The sequence below is a fragment of the Syngnathus typhle genome, linkage group LG7, assembly GCF_033458585.1.
Source record: "Syngnathus typhle isolate RoL2023-S1 ecotype Sweden linkage group LG7, RoL_Styp_1.0, whole genome shotgun sequence".
Lineage (NCBI taxonomy): Eukaryota > Metazoa > Chordata > Actinopteri > Syngnathiformes > Syngnathidae > Syngnathus > Syngnathus typhle.
The window spans coordinates 12,383,068-12,404,789 of record NC_083744.1 but is presented as its reverse complement, the minus strand read 5'-3'; the positions used below and the strand labels follow the sequence as shown (position 1 = coordinate 12,404,789).

At 40.3% G+C, this 21,722-nt stretch overlaps 1 protein-coding gene across 1 annotated transcript in view; it reads right to left on the bottom strand.

The window, feature by feature from the left end:
* The window catches only part of spon1b (spondin 1b), a 39,523-nt gene extending 23,043 nt beyond the window's left edge, over positions 1-16,480 (bottom strand). The window contains exons 1-3 of the mRNA XM_061283189.1: positions 15,823-16,480; positions 12,498-12,604; positions 4,882-5,015 (exon numbers count right to left, since the gene is read on the bottom strand). Of these exons, the coding sequence (XP_061139173.1) occupies positions 4,882-5,015; positions 12,498-12,604; positions 15,823-16,042 (461 nt within the window). The 5' untranslated portion in view covers positions 16,043-16,480. The remainder of the gene's footprint in view (positions 1-4,881; positions 5,016-12,497; positions 12,605-15,822) is intronic.
* Between the last annotated feature and the right edge of the window lie 5,242 nt (positions 16,481-21,722).

Genomic DNA, 21,722 nt, shown 5'->3' with positions numbered 1-21,722 from the left:
TCTAGATGAATCGACAAAATAATTACATTATAAATTAAGTTCAAAACAATGTTGCATTACATTAGTATAATTTTTGGTATCGTGTATATGTAAAAATATTTGCATAATCAATTCATGATCAAGTCTTTTCATCACAATACGAGAGAATAATGACCACTAAATTATGCAATCTCATCACGAGGAAAACTGTAAAAAGTCCTCAAACATCCTGAATAAAAATTAGCCTTAAAGTTGCTGGAAGGAAAGAAAAGGAAGAAACTTTTTCCCACTGACATTTGGCTCTGAAACAGTTTTCATAGTTCTGCCTTGGCCTCAAACGTGTGTACAGTACTTTGTGCTTCCAAAAACAAATTCCTCGCAGTCCTTAGAGTATGTGCATACAAGTGTTTGTGAGGTCAGAGTGCTCTTCTGGTAGTTGAGATTGAGTTCAACCAAATACGCTCTTAAAGAAAAGTCTTGGGTGGATAGGCAAAAAGATCCAAAGGACAGTGAGCGAACTTTAAAGTTTTCCAATCGGAGTTTCAAGTAAAAACTAACCATTGCATAAGCACTGCAAACGAGTTCACTACACTTCTCTGTCGTCAACGTGTTCGCCTCATGTCAACTTGAGTTCAGTCTCGCCATCAGTATTCTCATGCTGCTCCTGCAAGAACTACAGGAAGGGTCAACAAACCTTCAGCTTGCCCCATGGCAGCACATCACACTGTGAGCTGCTGTTTGGCAAAGTGCTTTACACTCTTCAGTCTAAATGCAGCCAAATACAGTATTGATCGTTGAACAAACAGAGTTGGAAGTCTTGGTGGTTTCGAAACACCCGCGAACTATAGTCATGCATACGGCTTGCGGGCAATTCAAATGTTCTGTTATTTGCATGGTAATTCACAAATTCATAATTTCACCAAGTGTGTTGGCATGAGAACTTTTCTTGGTCCGCTATCTCATTTGAAAAACAGAACAAGTTTTCAAAGTTAATCCCCAGTCCTAAAGGCAAACATTTTCAGTACAGAGTAGTGTACCTACCCCTTTTTTGCTTTTTAGGCTTATTTTACACTTAAGGCTATTTGAATTTGTGAAAAGAGGGTTTGGGGAGTTTTGTTTTTATTTTAAAGGGATGGGAGGCTTTTTTGTTGCTGTTGCTCAAGGACAGAGCTCTGCTGAAGTTGGGTCCTCTGCTGCTATATGGTAGCTTTCAACAACAACAACGTTTCTTTACGTGACCAACACATGTGATAAGAGCAGCAACTTGTTTTTATTGGACACCACATTTGACCTAAAGATCACAAACGTGTGGGGCACACTGAAAAGGCCAACCATAACCTCCGATACCTGCAAATCGCTTTGTAAGAGGATTTTAGCTGCTTTCATGTAGTTTCTCCTAAGACCAGTCGAGAGCAGTCAATTGAACCTCCTTACATTCTGTACACTGCATGAAGAAGCCAGAAAAACTGTGAGACAATAAAACTAATGGGGAAAGAAAACAGAGACCATGGTAAAATATATTGATCGGCCAACTCTTATTTTGCAATGATTGATTTTATATATTTTTTTCTTAAAGTTAGTAGTGACTATGTTTGAAGAAGGAAAGAACAAAACAAAGACAAAAAACTGAGAATGTATTAAAGAAAGTTTTCAACATTGGTGAAACCAAGCACCAAGTTCATCATTCCCTTGGGTGGAGTCAGCACTTGCTGTTTCTTTCGAGGTAGACAGTTCTGCAGAATGAGTGAAAAGAGTTAAGGCAACAGCCAGCTGAGGAAGGTCTGACACTTGACTTCCTCCCTCAAGGTGCAAAAAAGAGGAGCACTCAGTGAGTTCCAGTGCCAGTGGCAGCAGTTGAGCGGAGCAGAGACAACAATTGATAGAGGGACCGATTTAAAAGTTGCTGACATCTTTTACTTGCCAAGAAACTGAGGGGAATGTTTCACAGTGGACTACAAGTGTACAGCTTTTGCATTGCAAGTATCCTACAAGACATTTTCCCAAAAAGTTCCACAAAAAAGTTCTGATTCAATTGAAATGACTTAAAATAAAATCCTGCTGGTATGCTTAGCAATAATCAGATCTAGATTCAATTAGATATTAGCAATAATTAGAACTATTTAAAAGTTCAGACATCTTTTAATTGCCAAGAAACTGAGGGGAATGATTCACAGTTGACTAGCATTTGCATTGCAAGTATTCAATCAGACATTTTCCAAAAAGGTTCCACAAAAACATCCTGATTCAAATGAAATGACTCAAAATACAATTCTGCTGGTATGATTAGCAACGTCAGCCCAGACGTTTAAATCATCGTAGGCTTATTTTTGACAATTGGCTGGTGATTGGCTGACGACAATTATAACTTCAAGTCTGACGGAATTTGCTGTAGATCACCTGCAGCCCTAACAGGCATGGAAGCAATGTAGACAAATCTTTTAAGAATATTTCAGACTTCCTGAAGTTTAAAAAAAAAAAAAAAAGTTGTTTCTTTGATCCAGGGAAAAAAACATCTTTCAACTTTGGTAGAAGTCCACACATTTTCACCCCCCATTTTATCCAAAAGGTTCATGGCCAAGTTAATCTGCAAGTGTGGTTTGTAATAAAGAAAAGAAGTGGATCACCACATTTTAAAATCCTTCTTCAAGAAATACAAAAAAATAAATAAATACTGCAGGAGTCACCTTGCACGGCCAATTGCCTGCAAGAGTTCACTGACTGTTCTTGAGACTCAACAAATTATACCAGCTAAAATAACTTCCGCATCCTGGTGGAACGAACATAAATTATGATATTACTGTCCATTGTTAGTGCACACCTAACTTTTTATCTAATTGACCCGTAATGGATTTGAAAAACTGAATTTCACCTTTTTCATTGCCTGCTTGAAACACTTTCTCCTTCCCAGATGGATTTGTACAGCAATCCATCTGGCATGTCAAGTTACCCTTGCAGTGCTCAGGGCTGTGATAATCAGAAAATATGAGAAAATAGTTCCACTGTCACACCAGATTCATGTGAATGATGGCTGCAGGAACAAATCTGTTTTCATATACGTAATACTCCAACTGTTTGACAGTTTACAAGTGTGACTGTTACTGCGTATACTGCAACACTTTAAACAAATGGGAATTGGCTTTTACGAAGAGAAGTGCAGTATCATATTGAACCAACGGATGTTTAAAAGTTTACACATTATTTTTGTAAAATTCAATGTTGTATATCAACTGAAGTTTCTTGTCAGCTTTCTACACTTGCAAATGTAGTTGGTCTACGGAATATTACCTTTTATTAAGACAACATGCATGATCCTGGAATTAGATGACTAGATTGTATACCATTATACAAATAAAAAAATACCATCATGTTTAAAACTTTAAGTGATATGAAAGTTGAAAAGTTAGTTCAGAGGAAGTGGGACAGAACTTGAGTGTCAGTTTCAGTTCAGTTTAAATTTCAAAAGGTTAGATGTTGTATAGTTCTTGTCACACGCTTATCTTAAAACACCGTGTACCGCTGTTGCTCATACCCTTTTGAAGGTGGAGGTAGAATGTCCAAAATGAAGGCAAGCAGGCCGAGGAAGAGAGGCAATGGCGGGTAGACAGGCATGCATGCATGCCAAGGGAGAGAGGCAATGGCAGGCAGGCAAACAGGTGGCACACAGGTACAGGTACAAATCCAAATTATTTGTAATTCAACTAAGGTTTCAACATAAAGGGTTCAAAGAAGTAAACTAAAGTTGTTTTTTTAAATTCCAAGTTTCAAGTTCCAAAAACTACAAGCTTGGAGTAGCTTAAAGCGGGCTTTTTAGCGGTAAAAAAAATGTCACTACTATCTTCCTTCCTTCCTTGTCTAACTGAGACTGACTACCAAGTGGGAGCAGCCTATTTATTTCCCTGATCAGGTGACTGATCAGGTGACCAAAGGCTTTGTCAAATAAAAGTCCATGGCCCAAGGCCAGCGAATTTTAAACAAAAATAAGAATTTAAGCTAAGGAAACTAAATTGGCTCCAACAGAACTTGTTGGATGGTGTTATGCCGAATCTTTATCTTCCTGTTGACGGGGGAGCAATGACAGTAATTGGAGGGGAATTTGCATTGCAGATGGGCCTTTTGTAGAACACAATTTATTGGCCAACAAACACTGAGATGGATGTATGCCATCTGTCAAAGAGAAAGCAGCAGATAAATTAACATCTGGGAAGGTACAAGGAAGGTAAAGGCATGTTGGTGCATCTCACTCAACTGTGGGAGAGTCATGGAAAGTATTTCCCTGGGGAGTTTAGGTGAGGAGATGAAAACCACACAGATGACAAAAAAGGTAGGGTTGTGAATGAAGACAGAGCCAGGCAAAGGAAAAGGCAGCTTTCAACAGGTTGTGGTCGAGCAGTTTAACATATTTAAGTTCAGAATGGATATTTGTGTGCCTTATTACGTTTTACCACGAACGTACACTGATAGACGTCATGGACTTGTTTTTTTTAACGGTTGTTGGCATCCACAATCTACAATATACTGTGGGACAGAGGTGCTACTCGCACATATAATTTATATTGCCTCTGCCTCTGTATATTAGAATGAGTTAGTGGGATGGCAGCACAAGTGAGTAATGAAAGTATCCATCATTAATTAATTCAAAATTGAATTCCCCTTCTTATTAATGAGCAATGCCAGACTCTGAGATGGCAAAGTCAACTTGGTACATCAGAGACGACGCCCTCTCAAAGCCATACATATTTTGGATTTGAAAAAATATTTTTACATAAGGTGATGAAAGCATAAAAGTGTATCAGGAATATGGAAAAATCATGATGAAAATGTGAAATTGAAAATGTCATTTTGCCGGTGTTTGTGATAGTGTTTCAGCGCAAAGAGAATAAATAAAAAAAAGAAAACACCTACTTGAGTATGACACAACCAGTTCCAGTAGGCGGCGCCGTCCAAAAAACTTGTATCCTGGTGCGTCTGCGAGGTGTGCTCTCCGTCACTGCAGGGGGACAGTTGGTCATGAATTGTGTGTCCTCTTCATCAATGATCTAAAAAAACACACACAAGAAAATCACAAATGAGTTTTTGTCTATGCACCCGAAAGTATTTTTATGTGATCTGATTGTTTAAAAGTTGTTACTCGGCTTGCCATCTGTCACTCTGCCGGTAACCTCCCACCACACTGTTAGTCGCAACCACACCCACTGATCACCTCCATCACCTGCATCTGCCTCTGCTCATCTGCCACACACCCATCACTTCCCTGTCAGTTAGACCCAGTATGCTACCCCTCCGTGCTCTTCCTCTGTGCCTTGTTATTCTTATTGCCTCCCAGTTGCTGACTTGTTTCCGTGATCTGACCTACCAAGCCCGAACGCCGCCCACCCTGACCGAAGGCTTGATCATTGACTACAAGTTCGTCTTGCCCATTGAGCTCCATGCCCGATCCCCTCATTCCTCGAATAAACAGTGTGTCGCATTTGGTCGCCTGTCTGCTTTTCTGACAGAAGTTGAGGCATATACCCCTTATGATGATGAATATAAATGGTTTGGACCTCATTTCCGGCAGTAAGTCGGATTCGTTCCCAGTGAGGGTTGGACACTGCCAAGGCTGCCCTTTGTCACCAATTCTGTTCATAACTTTTACGGACAGGCGCAGCAGCCGAGGCGTTGAAGGTGTCCGGTTTGATGACCTCAGCATTGCATCTCTGGTTTTTGCAGACGATGTGGTGAGGTTGGCTTCTTGAAGCCGTGATCTCCAGCTCTCACTGGAGCGGTTCGCAGCCGAGTGTGAATCAATCCAGATGAAAGTCAGCACCTCCAAATCTGAGACCGTGGTCCTCGGTCGGAAAAGGATGGATGAGATCCTGCCACAAGTGGAGGAGTTTAAGCGTCTCGGGGTCTTGTTCACGAGTGAGGGCAGGATGGAGTGTGAGATCGTTTATCCGTGATTACGGATCATCTTGATCGTTAAAGTATGCTGGCTGTTTTTCTATTCAGTAAGGGCAGAGAGAAGCTGGCACTTGAATAGGGAATGTGACAGTAAATTCATGTGTAGACTTTTAAGTTGCTATGTGAGGTCTTGTGTATTCAAGAGATTTGTTTCCACGTCCAACACACACAGCGTGACACACAAAGAAGCAAAGCACACACACAGACTGACACAAGCATTTACCCTCTGACCTTGTTGCCACAATTCTCCATTTGCTCACATCATCCAAATGCCCACAAAGGATACCAAAAGTATTATGTCACTGTAAGCTTTCTCTTCTTCTTTCGTTTTCCATGCAAACACAACCCAAAACTAACAGCCCTCCTCTGTATCACACAAATAGACATGCACATACAAATTCACAATGTGTAGTCTGAAAACCCACATTCAGGCAAATATAACATGGTCCTGGATTTCAGTATTGACCTCCCTCTGCCTCTCTATTCAGTGCTTTGCTTTACTTTGTGTCACTAAGCCTGAAGCTGTGTCAGTCAAAAGCAGCCACAAACAAGGGGCTAAAAGGCATTTGAAGAGAGAGAGACAAAGCAAGCTGAGAAGCGTGAAGACGGACAAGGAAGAGTTGCAGGCAGCATCGGAGTGAGAAAAGCACAAGAGGGGACGAAAAACTGGAAATAAAGAAAAACAAAAGCAAGCGTTCTGACAAAAAGTGAAATGAAAGACAATAAAGATACATAATGATTTGGTGTTGTGTTGTTCATTTAATTTTTTAGAATTGATTTAATTCTGAATTGTACTCTTGTGGCAAAGCTGGGTGACTTTGTCACATGCAGACTACTTACTTTCAGAAGATCAAATAAGCATCTAGGGCAGACAGAGGAAAAATATAATTTTTCAAATTCTACAGCATTAGCAGACCTAAGCTGACAGAGCTAAATATGACTACAACCGTGTAACTCGATAACCCTAACTCCTTATTTTACAGTATTTCTACAGGACTTTGTGGAGGGCTGAAAGGAAGAAAGCATAACTTTTTTGTTGACGAAAAATCCGACTAGGTTTGCCTCTTTCTATGTGACGATTAGTCATTTTCAAGATACACCTTTTCTGCGTTGTCTGAAAACACGATAATGCAGGGCAGACACTGAAAGTGGTGTTTTCACACTTCAACTCACTGTATGAGGCAATTGCCTGCCACATAAAAGTCAAAGCGAACAATTGAAGTACTCATACATAATGGGCCACCAGAGAGCCAAAGGCATGACATGATATTGCTCTCACAGATTGTGCCATTGCTGCTTCATTTAAGCCTTGGGTGTGCCAGCTTACTTACCTCTTCTGAAATGAGTACTCAGCGAATCGCAAGCCAGGAATTGAAGATTTGAATCCATGCAGTGGGTAGTAGGATGGTTGCTATACTTAGCGTGGGTTCAATTCCCAGTCAACGCTCAATTCACAATTGTGTTGTGATTGACAAGCATTCAATCTTGGGTGTAATCCACTTCTATTCTACCTCTGCTGGGACAAACTCCATCTTCTTCTGTAACACCGAGCAGGATAAGCAGCATAAAAAAAAATATGCTCGATGCATGTAGCCAAGGTTCCTACAGAAATAGGCTTCTGAAATTTTTTTAGCTTAGAACATGAATGAAAAACAAATTAAAATGTCAAGTTAAAAGTGGACCCCCACAGTCATGAACATATTTTGTTGTGGCAGTCAAAAAATGAATATTGAGGATATCCAAGCAAAGGCAGAATCTGAGCATTTCAGTTGAATGATCTGATCCTTCCATTTTCTGAAACGCTTTATCCTCTTGAGGGTCGCAGGTGCGCTAGAGCCTATCTCAGCAGTATTTGGATGGTAGTCAAGGGACACCCTGGACTGGTCACTAGCCAATCGCAGGGCACACAGAGACAAACAGCCATTCACACGCACATTTATGGGCAATTTAGAGTGTTCTATCGGGCCACCATGCAATTCTTTGGAATGTAGTAGGGGGAAACCGGAGTATCTAGAGAAAACCCACGCAGGCACGGGGAGAACATGCAAACTCCACACAAGAAGGCCGGAGCCAGAATCGAACCCTGACCTCTGAATTACATATAAGTCGGATTGTCACACGCCTGGCCATCTGTCAATCAAACGATAGCCTCGAGTGCCCCGTTGTATTGCCCCTAAATCATTATTTAGGTGCAGGCCTTATGGTGCAGAAAATACGTTATATGGAAAATATATTGACTAAGCATATTGCAAAAGCTTACAAAGGAGTTGTCAGAACAGAACAGTCTAGTTTTGTCAAAACTAACCAGAAATTCAATTTGAATACGCAATCAACTTGTAAATAAATTGGGCATAAAGCTGGGCAAAGTGTTCCACATCATCAGACAGATACATAAGTGTGACAGACTGAAGCTCAGACAGAAAAGGAGATGCAGATCGAAAAGGAAATGGGGGAGGTGTGGGAGACTGGCAAAGAAGCGTTTGTTTTCACTGCAGAGCCTGGCATGTCTGTGTGTGTCCACGGTTTGTCTATCTCAATCTCTCTCAGTCTCTCGCTCTCTGTTGAGACGGTAAACACAGAGGCTTCAGAGTGCCTGCACAAGCAAACTCAGACCTTGTTCAAACACAAGCGCAAACAAACACACACATGCGCGCACGCACACACACACACATCCACACCGTCACACACAAAGAAGCAAAGCTGGAGGCAAAACAAGATTCCAACACACACCCAAGATATCAGGAGAAAACAGATGAGAAGGATAGGGTGCACAAGGGTGGTTACTATAGATGTAAGCACAATGCATCTTCACAATCAAATGAAAAGCAGTGATGTAGGGTTGAAATGGAATGTATGAAAAAAAAAGAATCAATTATTGAATTGTTAACTTTCCAAAGTAAGAGCACAGGAAGAGATGTGTACAGATTGAAATGTCACGCTGACACACTTAAGGATGAGCTGACTTTTAAAACTAACAAAGTCTCGATGAAGACCTCGTGGGCACTGGCATTTTGCCTTGAGCTTTCCATCAATCAAAGCTCTGCGTTTAGTGCAAAATTCCATGAGGAAATCCGGGTTTCACCAGTATTGCATGGTGGCACCGCAATCAATGTTGTGCTTCCCTCAACCAAGGCAACGCTGTAACAACTTGGATAACCTACTTCGAAAAACGGGATGCTATTTCATCTAAATGGATGTGTGTGTACTTGTAACATGTTTGGTAAAATAGACTAGACTAGACTAGACTAGACTAGACTAGACTAGACTAGACTAGACTAGACTAGACTAGACTAGACTGGACTGGACTAGACTAGACTAGACTAGACTAGAATAGATTAGACTAGACTAGACTGAATTGCAGAGGTGGCAAAACCAGGTTCAGAAAGTCAAACATGTGAATGACCTCCTTTAACTGCTGCAAAATAATAATAACCCATGTTTGTTTTTTTTGTGTCCTACGCCATTTCCTGATAGTTAAGCATTTACTTTATTTCATCTATTATAAGTTTTCTTCAGTTTATGTTAACACATACTCAGCAGTTTCCAGTTCCTCTTGCATGGGGAACAGTTAGGGCGCCCACATGCAGGCATGCGAAGAGTGTGAAAGAGCCGTTACAAAGAGTGCTGCACCACTTGAGCTGGTGTAGTGGGGATGGTGCCTTGCTCAGTGGTACTATAACAGTTACCCAAAAGCAGACAAACATATCTCCAACAACTACTTGCCATTGTTTTGTCCATAGTGGGACTTAAACCTGTGTCCTCCAACTCCTCCTCTCCTTGCAGACTGTTCAGTGGAGCCCTCCCCTTCTTCGCAACTTCATGTTCATTTTGTTTAGTGTGAGTCAGCAGCACACACCTGCCACCATTTAAAATGCCTCTGATTAACCCCAAGTAAAGTTCAGATGTTCTTCAAGGCTTTTCCGGACATATTTTCATAGCAGAAGCCTGGAGGTTTTGTATTCACTCTGTAGTGAGAGTTGCTCAGATTCAGAATGCTCTCTGCTTTCACTAAGCCCCGTTTCAGCTGAAGAACACCTCATTAGCTGGGTTGTTTAAGCCAAAAACTTTACTTTTTAAAATATACAGACTGTAGGTCATCAAAATGTATTGAAATGCTTTATCTTAGTTTCATTTTTAATATTGCAAAAACCTGGCATTTGAACAGGGGTGAGTATATTTTATATTCACTGTGTACTGTAAACTTGATGCCACGATAACAGGCAAACAAATATGGAAATAATGAGCCTCACACCAATCGTCCTCTAATAAATATTTAATCCTCAGATCGCTGCAGAGCAGGATAATATTTATGTAAACCCTAAGCATCTGACCCATGCATGTTAAATTCAGTACAGTGAAAACAACAGGGTTGTTCACTAGAAGGTCATGAATAAGCATTACCCCATCCTCCATCTTGACAATATAAAAATAAAGTGAGGTGCATGACTGAGAATTAGAAACATTATTGTGTGCTTGTTGTTTGGGTGCTTAGTGAGAAAATAATTACTGTCAGACCACATTTGGGCGTGATTATCTTTCTTATCAGCTCAACATATTTCCAAGCCTGCACACAGCCAACACAGCCTCGTCCTCAAAGACCTCAAAGTTCTATTTAGCTTACGTAATTGCCTTGATCTGAAACCTTTATAATGATTACATTTGTTTATCCCCTGGTAAAGAAGGAGCCTTGATGATTTGTGCTTGATAATACATCAAGTATTCCCAAATCTAAACGTGCGGCATTTGTCTGCCTAAGCAATAACATGTTGTTGCCCGAGAAAAAATATGTGATACTTGGTGGCTACCTAGTGCCCCGGGGGACACCAGGTCGGCAACTTCTACTTTAAACATTGCACAACAATGCGGCTACCACTTATTTCTGGAAATATTTAATCAGTTTCAAATGCAGTCAAAACTATAATTGCACAATAAAATATGCCTGATGGGCTCGCCAATATGTATTCAACACATTACAAAGCCAGTATGTCAACTTTAATTTTGCTCAAGCTCATCCCACGGTTCATCTATTCTCGTTCTCCCCCGAGACTGAGGTGTTTGCTATGCACATCCACGCAGACAGTGGTAAGAAGGAGACAAAAGGCCTGACATATTTGCGTTTAGAAATGTTTCAAAAGGACTGGAGCGTGGGCAGTAGAGTGACAGAGTGGTTTAGTTCTGTTGCCTTATACGTACTAGTTCCGGGTCTGATTAGCCCGTCATCCACGAAATGGTTTAGCCAGGGTTCCTGTACCTGTACTTGCTTTTGGTACAGTTCCACGTTCAAAAACATCGACAATCTCTCAGACTGTTTCTAAATATGCTAACATAACCACCTCTGATCATATATGAGTTTCTCATCACATCGTCCTTGCAGAGTTTCAGCATAAGTGTATTAAGATTTGAGGATAGATGGCTATGAATAATAACTTACATTAACTTATACGGCCTAACTGTTAATTTTCTGAACACCATTTTGTTTTCTAACAATGATCTGTTTCTTTTAAATAAAACGGATCATTATAGTCTACTTGGAGTTAGAATCCAGCTCGGCTGACTACTTGGTGATCCTAAAATGCAAATAATAAAAAAAAAGAATGCAGTTTGATTTCATCTTATGTGACTGAAACTGCAGTACCTTCTTGTTAAGGACAACATTGCCCACAACTGCATTGATTAGGAAAAAAATATTTTTCATAAAGTCATTTCAAATCAGAGAAATGTTAGTGATACAGTATAATACATTCAATCACAAACACAGGAAGTGAATCAAACAGTCAAGAACAAGTTATCCAATATGTTTACCCTTTAGCAGTGATCTCATACATCTTCTGTAAATCTAAATTTTCTTATGACAATAAATTAAAAAACATTGACAAGATTTAAAGGTTCCTCCCATCGCAAATGTCAATAACGAACCATCAAGTAATTCTCCATTGACTCAAAACTTGCACTGGTCTGCAAATATCAAGACTGGTAGATGGTTCTTAATTTAATGAAGAAATAGAAGGCATTAACAAAAGCCACTTCATATTCAACTTGAGCCGTACAGTGTGCAAAACAAGACAGAAGGCACAACCGGGAAGGGAGGCTTTGGTTTCCAAGTTGCTGGCACCAAAAAAGAAGCCCTTTGCCCAGTTTGTTTGAAGTGTTGTTATGGCCAGCATGCAGAAACACAACCACAGATGTGTGTTCCTGTTCACACTACAAGGGAGGTAATTGAAGAAGTCTGTCTTTCTGCTCAGCGGCTCTCAACCTTTCAGCGGGAGCTGTGTTGCTACTTGGGAAAATATCTCACATCTCTCGCCTCTGCCCACTGAATCTCCCTTTATTTATCGTTTTGTTCAACATAACCTCCTCTCTATCAGCTTCCCCCACTCCTTCGCTTCCGTCTTCCACTCCAACTAATATCTGTTATTCATCCAGAAGAACGCCTCACAGAGTGGCGCTGCACTAAATGCTCAACAACGTTTTAGTTTCTTCCCTACGTGCAAATTGCAAATTTTAGGCACACTACCAGAGTCATGCAAGTTCATCCAATCAAAAGTTCAAATTGCAGAGATTCTCTTCCTATCTCTCACCTGGAACTGGCCGGTGTAGTCGTCATCTGTGGTACCCTCCCGGCCCTCCTTCAGTGCAATGAGGGTAAAACCTCTGAAATATGCAGGGCTGGTTGCCAAGAGGATCACTGTTGGGAGGAGGGAGAGTGTGTATTAACACCTTGGACACACTGAGCAGTAGAGGCTTTACTACATTGACACTTTGAGGATCACTCTGAATGATGCTGGCAGCAAAGCAGCATTCCTGTCAGCATCAGCATGATATGGAAGAGTGAGCACTGTAAATAGGGACTTAGCATCCCACTATGGAAATAAGGACACCTAACGGCAGATGAGAATGCAGTTATATCACAATGTGAGTGTGTTGTTTTAGTCTGAGCACTATTTTAAGGAAAAACTGAAAAGTGTTGGGTTTTTTTGTACTATATTATATGTAAAAGCTGCAAAAGCTGCAGAGGGCAAAATAATTCCGAGGCATGTTTTATATTTATTTCTCGTTTGTAGTTTGAGACTGCAAAAATGATCCATTCGTGGTGATATGAGACACTGCAGTTCCCTCACTTCATGCTCAACTAATAATTTGAAGCTTGAGAAACAAACTGTTTAGTTCTTTTTTTTTCGAACTGCCACTACACTGGGGTGAAGATCTGTCACACCGTGCAGCTAAGCCCTCCAGCATTTTGTTTTAAAATATTGCAAACTCATTTTCTCAGGCCCTATTTAGCCCCAGGAGGGGGAAAAAACCTTTAGCCCTCTTTGCTAAGGGCTAAATGTTGAAGACATCTTGGAGCAGGATGTTTTGAAGGTTGAATCCAGTGAGGCTGAATAATTGGAACCAGATATTTGACTGATCTCCTGCTGTGTGTGCGCCTGCATGTGTCCATCCACTTGCTGGCAGGAAGAGGTGAGGAAGCTAATATAGGTCAACATTTGGAACACTTAGACAACTCTCCCCGCTGGAGCCTGATGGATTTTAATGAGTTACTTGGGAGAATTTGACAATAATTACAGTATAACACTGTATACAGTAATCCCTGACCACCACCGCCATAAGTGAAATTCGTAATATAGAAATACCCGATTTAAATACGCCCTGTATTTATTTTTTTAGCAATTATGGCACTTTTAAATTTTATCTAAACACACTTTTAAAATAAGTCCAACACATTCAAAGGAGACGTCAACCCAAAAATGTTGCTTACAATATATGTTGTATGTTCCCCTACTAGTCTAAACACGGCATTCTGACTATTATTGCATTTGTGGAATATGAGTTAAGCAGCAAAATCCACCCGTTTTTATCCATCTCAGGGGGCGGCGGTTTTGCTACTTGCTGTCAACCGAAAATGAGAAACACCCCAACCCAACCAGCGGAATCTCAGGAGAGTGGAAAAAGTGCAGAGTTGGATCGTATCTTATAACCGGAGCTATACCACATTGGTGAGGACATGCACGGCTCTGAAACTGTAAAAGTGGCCATTAAGGATTATTTTATTGCTGAAAAAATCGAAATGGGTATGACATCAGGTATTAAAAATGTAGCCGTCAAACATGATGTCATGTCTCTTGTTTTTTAGCTTGCAAATGCTTCCGAGCAGAACAGCTTGACTGCCATTAGAAGCAAACACAACTCGTGAGTTGGTCTTTAAGAAGATTTCCACACTTTCCTCAAAGAAAGAGTACAGATATGGAGCACATGTGCATTCTTGTGAAATACAGGACTCTATCCAAAGCAGGTTAAGTAAGTGAATCAGCAGCACGTTGGTTCGTTGATGCACTTTGGATCTCATCCTTACACTGCATCGTGCATCAGAGGGACACTTAACATATTTTATTTGTTTTATGCACTTATCCGAGGCTGGGTCGCGTGAGCAAAAGCTTTTGCAAGGAAGACACGGTTTTCCCTCGCCCTGGCTATTTTTTCCAGCTTTTTCCAAGGGATCCAAAGGCATTCCTAGGCCAGCCAGGAGACATAGTCTCTTCAGCGTGTCCTGGGTCAGCCTCGGAGTTTCCTGCCGGTGATGCTTAAACCACCTTATATGGCTCCTCTCAACACGAAAGAAAACATGAGTCTCTCCCGGATGACCGAGTTTCTCACCCTATCTTTAAGGGAAAACCTGGACACCCTGAGGAGGAAACTTAGTTCGACCGCTTGTATCTTGATGTTAAAATACAAGGAAAAGATCCAATAAACAGAATGACTGTGGAGTCAGTGCATAAAATATCAAGTAAAAATGTTCACTGATGGATTTTATTCATACTCATTTTCTTTCTTTCACGGATGAGATGATGTGTGTATCCCAGCTGACTCTGGGCAAGGGGAGGGGTACACCCAAGACTGGCCACCAGCCAATCAGAAAGCACATGTAGACAAATCACCATTCCACATATTCACACCTATGGAAAAATTGGAGTCTTCAATTGACAATTTTGGAACGTGAGAAGAAGTCGGAATACCAGAATAAAACTCAAGCAAGCATGACGAGAACATGCAAACTTAACACAGGGATGCCTAACCCAAAACCTTCACCCTGAGACAGCCGTGTTTGACAATTTTCACCTATATGACACAAGCCACTTATAAACAGAACCTCAGAACTTATAGAAACATTTAAGACACGATTAAAGACACATTTTTATGCTATGGCCTTTAATTAACCTATGTTGGCCGATTCAGCTGGAATTTGGGTTCTCTGCACCCCCCCCCCCCCCCCCCCTCCTCCCCTTAGGTGACACCCAAACTGAAAATGGCTGTCTGGATTTCTTGTCGACCAATCGGGATGAGGGATCTGAGGCAGACACTGCCATGACAATTGAGGGCACCTTCCTGCAGCTTTTCAATTTGAATATGGACATCTTTGGATTGTGTTCTATGCGCCCTCTCTGGATCCATTGCAGCCTGGTCATCCGGGAAGGGGGATCCTCCCATCTGTGGTCTCTTTTCAATGTTTCTCATTTTTCCCCAGTAGGGCTTTTTGAGTTTTTCCTTGCCCTCATGGGAGTTAACATCAGGGGATGTTGAGAATAATTGTCAATTTTGCAAATGTGAAGCCTGAGACTTGTCTGTGATTTACGGCTGTATAAATAGATTTGACTTGACTCAAATCGATGTTGATGGACAGTAGGCTAGTACATATTGTCTTAATATGTTGGAAAAAAATGGCTAGCCATAATGAAATTGAGCATCTGTTTATAAAGATGAAAAATCATTTATATTTTATATTTAAAAAAATCAACATCACCATGCATTAAGTTGTAAAAGCGCTTGCATTGTTGTCTATAGTTACAAAAACAAAAATCTGAACAGTTCCTTACACCTCTTTGAAAGTGCGTCTACACCTTTTACCTCTGTAAGTGGTGCCAGGCTGGTAGGCTTCTGGATCCCCTTCCATTCTGAGACGGAACTCATGGTGCCCATCACGCCGGGTCCCCTGGGTCTGTGCCCGTAAGATCCGCCCGCAGTACCCGTCCGCTCTCCCTCCAGCGGGTTCCTCCACGAAAGCGATCGCGTTGCACACAAAACTCGACAGCAAATAATACTGCAAAAGCAACAGCAACATTGCCATGTCGATGCCTGGAGTCCGCTGAGGACTACACAGTGGTCGTTTTTTTTTTTTTTTTATCAAGTCAAAGAAAAAGTCGTAAAGCTCCTTTTTCTGCAGAAACTTTCATGCAGCACCTCAGCGGTTTGTCAGTAGCAGTGAAGGTGACGAAAAGGGGATGTCTCCATTTGGGAGCGCGCTTCGGCGAGGAGAGCGATAAAAAGAGCTCTGCTAATCCCGGATCGGGAAAGGTGTCTGGAAGGAAGGAAGAAGGGAGGGGGGCAAAAACTGTCAATAAGGGAGCGAGCGCACAATGCTTTCTCCTTAGGGGATGAGTCTCCTCCCTCCCTTCCAACACGCACGCACAAACAACGCACTCACACACGCGATGCTATTGCAGCTGTTCTTATGAACTCTGAAGACTCTTGTGTCCAGAATCCTTCCCGATAGTCCTTTGCTGTCCTCTCAATGTTATTTTTTTGGGCCCGCCCCGTCACATATTAATAAAATAAAGCGCACTTTCATCAAAATACCATGAGAAAAATATCCAACTGTTCAAAGAGCGCACAATATATTTTTTTATTCTAAGTAAAAATAGAACAAAAGTCGAATGTTAAGCTCTTTTGATTAAAAAAAAAAGTAAAAAAGAAAAACGAAGCTTCCAATTTCCTTTCTATGCTGTGACAGCTAAAGATCATCGTGTCATCACACCAGCAGGTGGTGCAAGAGTATCTTCACGCCTTAAGATTCTCCGGATCGGTTTTGTACTGTCTCATCACAGCACCTCTTCTCTTCCCTCACCTCAAGATTTAGGAGGTCGTAAAAAAGTCAAAGGGGATTATGGAAATGCAGGATTTTACCTCTTATCTTTTCTGCGGAGCTTGGGGTGCGTTGCAGAAAGTTTAGTTGAAGGACAGTTTTCACTGCTATCTTCCTTTTTGATGTTTGGCATATCTATTCATAATAAGAACACTAATAAAACATGCCAAACTTTTACTGACGTAGTTTGAGGGTTGTCAGCAATATTTTACCATAAAAACAAAAGAACGTTCTTGTATTTTTGACTTTGTTCTGCACATAGTATGTTGAGGAGTGTGTCTAAACATGCACAGGAAAGTAATTGAAACAAGTTGCGGTCTAGAGCCGGAGACTGTTAAACTAAACAGTCCTGACATGTCTCGCACTGTGTGATGAAGCCCATCTGGAAGGACTCTTGCGCAATAAACGGGTGCATGAAGAAGGTCTGGTGCATACCCTTGACCGAGGTGCGTCACTTTTCAGTCAGACTAAGTTAAATTCAAATGCTGCATTTGAAAAAGATTGAGGATTACCCGAAATGTGTTGCTTCAAAACCAAAGTTCTAGTTTGATCACTGGGGTCCAGTTAACCTCACTAAACTTGGATGACACTTAAAATATTTCCTGAAATGTTAATAGATTGTAGGGTAGTTGAACCCGAGTAGATGGCATGGTGGAAAAGTAATCACATTTATCTTTGTTTGTTTCAAGTGATGTTTGTCTCAGGCTCCTCACAGTTGAATGAACTAAACCTGGCCCGCTGCACAGTATAATAGCTGTGAGAGAGCGAGCTTGAATAATACTTTGATGAAGGTAGTAAAGCTTCGATGCTGGCAGCATGTGTCAAAGTGTTGAATGGAATAAAATGAAAATCACACTGACGTTAGTTTGTTGAAATTATTTCCTCTGATGGATGACTGCATTTCTAATTCTCACTTTGCAATTCTACTCATGCGTGAACATCTTGACTTGTTGATATTGTAATTACTATTGACTGAAGACATTTCTCATCTTGCCTTTTTCCCCAAGAGAAAACAGCTTATTTTTTCTCTTTTAATGGATTCAGCTTACTCAATGTGACTACTTAAGCTTTGCAATTATTTTTCCCTTTCTAAAATTAATGGCAATCGATAAGTGCTAGGTAAAAGGTCGAAGAGAGAGACAGTAAATAACTTACTGTAGAAAGGTTTTTAAAAATGGTCTTAATTGCAAAAAGAAGAATTCCATTTCACAGTTCTAACAGAGCATTAAGGAAATAGTAGTCTTTTGAATTGTTTTGTCTTCACGTGAAAATTATGTGGCTTAAAAAAAAGTCTTTGTGTTTTTTATTCTGTTTACTAGTTGATATGATCAAAGAAAAAAACAATAGTCATGTTTTTTCTTGCAAGCTGTTTTTATCTGAATAAGCATCAATGAATACCTACAAGTAATAAATACTTGGCAGCATGACAACTGGAAACAAAACGTTGATATCGTGACAACCCGACTGCAATTTATGATTTCTGTTTGGCATTTTTTCCCGTAATGCCACTGCGGACCATGAAAATCATAAAATTCATGAACAAACATTGATAGTGAAGTATAATTTTTACTTGTGTATCAGTAAGTAAGTATCCTATAGCATTACAGTAAATAAAATGCCAAATGGCAATCATGCATAATAATAATGACTAATTAACAATGTTAATGTACTTAATTTATGAATGTATTGGTATAACGTTGACCAAAAAAAAAACATTTTCTTATTTTTTCTTGTTGAGGAACTACCACCAAAGAGGCTGTGTGTCGATTCCGTATAGTTAGTTGAGATTTCCAGTATTAAAAAACTAAATACAACTTGATCAAAGCAGAAATCTGCGTTCTCACAATCTCCATTGAGTAAAAATCACTCTTTTTTATCACTGGGAAATTTTACAGCATTGCTCCGGAATGAACGGATGCGTGCTCATGCTTACGCAGTGTTCACTGGTTGTAAAGCTGCAGAAGGCAGCACGAAGCTGTCACCATAAAGTAAGCCCATCAAATTTAATTCCGAGAATATGGGTAACCATGTGCATGTGTAGTGATCTGAGTCTGACGGAGTGCACGTTTGCGAATGCACTTGGCATATGTATAGTATTCTACTGCAGTTGTATCCTGAGTGAAAATCATGGAGTCATTTGGTTTTGTTTGATTAAAATGAATACATTTGCATGATTAGCGGGCAGTACACTTTGGTTCAGCTCTCCAGAGAATGCAGTGTCTGTCTGTACGTCATGCAGTGTCTAGCAGATTATTGCGGGGACATTACTTTTTACTGTTTGCATTGCTTGTTTATGAATAAAGTCCTCATGCATTTTTGAATGTCTCTGGGTTGCTGTAACTTGTTTGTCAGTCAACAGTCAAGTATGATAATACAACTAGAAGAAAATAAAGTCTCTCAATAAAGGCAGTTTCTTTTCTTCTACATACTCATTTACCATCACTGGAGCGATGATTTGCAGGTCATGTAAAAATGGATACATCAGCAAATTATGAAAAAAATAAAACTCTCTTACAAGGCAAACAAGTGCACGTCAATACAAAGTACAAAGCTTGCAATCCGACTTGTCACAGGTGATGAATCATTTGGGACAAATAACCCGAACATAAACGAGCACCCATTCATGCGGTACTGATGCTCACCACAAAATGTTCACAAAAATGGTCAGTCATATTTAACACACCCTGGGCAGTATTGGTGGTACTCCTAAGAGTTAGATGAGAAATTGGCAAAAAATAAAAGGATCCAAATTTGGAGAGAGATAGATATATACACATTATACATACCGTATTTTCCGCCCTATAAGGCGCACCTAAAAACCTAAAATGTTCTCAAAAACCAACAGTGCGCCTTATAGTCCGGTGCGCCTTATATATGGACCAAATTCCTAAATTCAAACTGGCCCGAAGTATTGTGTCATGAAATCAATCATAAGTGGCCCGCTGAAGACTATGAATCATGACTCAAAAAGACTATGGATCATTATTTTATGATTATAAAGTAATTTGTTCCGTCTGAAGTTGAAATAAAAAAGATAAAATGGAGAATGATTTGATTTGGTTTAAAAATCTGACATGATGCATTAATGGTGCGCCTTATAGTCCGGTGCGCCTTATATAAGGATAAAGTTTTAAAATGGGCCATTCATTGAAGGTGCGCCTTATAGTCCGGTGCGCCTTATAGGCCGGAAAATACGGTACATTGACTTTATTCCAAGGCCTGCAGTAAAATATTCAGACCATTAAGAAGCAGTGGGATATTAATAAAAAAATAGGCTCATTTATAAAACCTAATTAACCTAGCTCTATCATTCGCAAGAACTGAAATAATGCAACCTGTGTAACGTGCCTACCCCTGTCCTTTCAGTTCTCTTGCTGTGACGCCTGCTAGTATTGATATGGTTGATGTGAACAAAGCAAGGTAAAAATCTGGTGACCAGATGCAGTACAGACTATTAAATTGGCAGGTTTAAGTGTCATGTGGAGATAAAATGGAAAAAGTAGAATGGTGCCAAGAATCCCACAAGGAAATAACTGTTGGCAAGCCTGTTTAGTCAAAGCCAAAGAGTAGCTGCCACAGAAGTTAGATTAACAACGTGAGAAAGGGTGAGGAGCCAGTGGCCGTGAGCTTCTTCATCGATGCAAGTGAGATGAATTAGCAATGAGGAGCAATAAAGACAAAACCACACACTGAGCAGAGTTGAAAGGGAGGCTGGAGAAGCATGAAAACTGCAAAAACTGGAAGCTGATGAAAAATGCTGGTTGGGAAACAATCGTCGGCAGGAGGGAACGGAGGAGAAATTAACACTCAAGGATACTCTGAGGTGTTGCGATGCTCATATTATGAATATATTTGATTTCCCGCTTGTGCACACATACTGTAAGATTGCTTCTATTAGTTCTTGTTTAATCACTGATAGGATTTGTCATCATCATCCCAATAAAATTCCATCCGTGTGCACAAGGTTATGTTTGCATATTTAGATCGAGAAGTGATGTCAGCCTTTTTTTCTGGTGGCCACCTACTTGTCATGCTTTATAAAAGCTCAAGGCCTCACAGGCTTACAGTGTTTATAATAGCTTTGCAGTCTGAAATTGTCTCATGTCATCCCCAAGCAAAGTCATGCATTTTTTGCATCAATCTACCCGATATACTTTTTAATGGACGCATTCACTCTTAACACAGCTCAGACAAATGGATAATCTCGTAGGTTAGTCTCTTATAGTATAAAATAGTCTGGCATTCGAGAGCGTTGGTCAGGATGAGCAAAATTGGGACAAAAATTGTGTTCAAGTACATAATAGGTCCAGACCAGCCTGAGAAATCAACTCTGGTCCATTTAAATTGAACTAAACAGTACAGGTATGACTACGCACCAAGACAAGAACGCAGAAGAAGAACTCATGAATTCCTGCTCCCCTTCAAAGTACACACAACCAAGAATGTGTGGAACACTTGGTTGTTGTTCATGCTCTTTGGGGCGTGACAACCATTCGCCGAAGATAAAATCGAGTACTGCATTTCAACATGTTACTAACATTTGAAGTCAAATTTTAAAATCAAATAAAAATGTGCTTTCCTTCTTTCAGCTCATTGGCGTGGAAGGAATACAAGAAGAAATCCTCTTCAGGTGTTTTCCTTTAAAGATTCCACTGAATAATACAATTGATTTGTCATTAAATTCATGAAATGTATCTTTCTTTGGTATTTGGGTTTTTGTTTATTCTATTCATAGCTCTAATTACTATTGATATGACATTTCCCTCTCTGCAAGTGATAGCGCCTCATTTTTCCTATGTTGCTCTGCCACCTGAAAGAGCCGCTACGATAATGTCACAGATATTAATGGGCTCTCAGCAGGAGAGCTGTGGAGATTAGATGGATG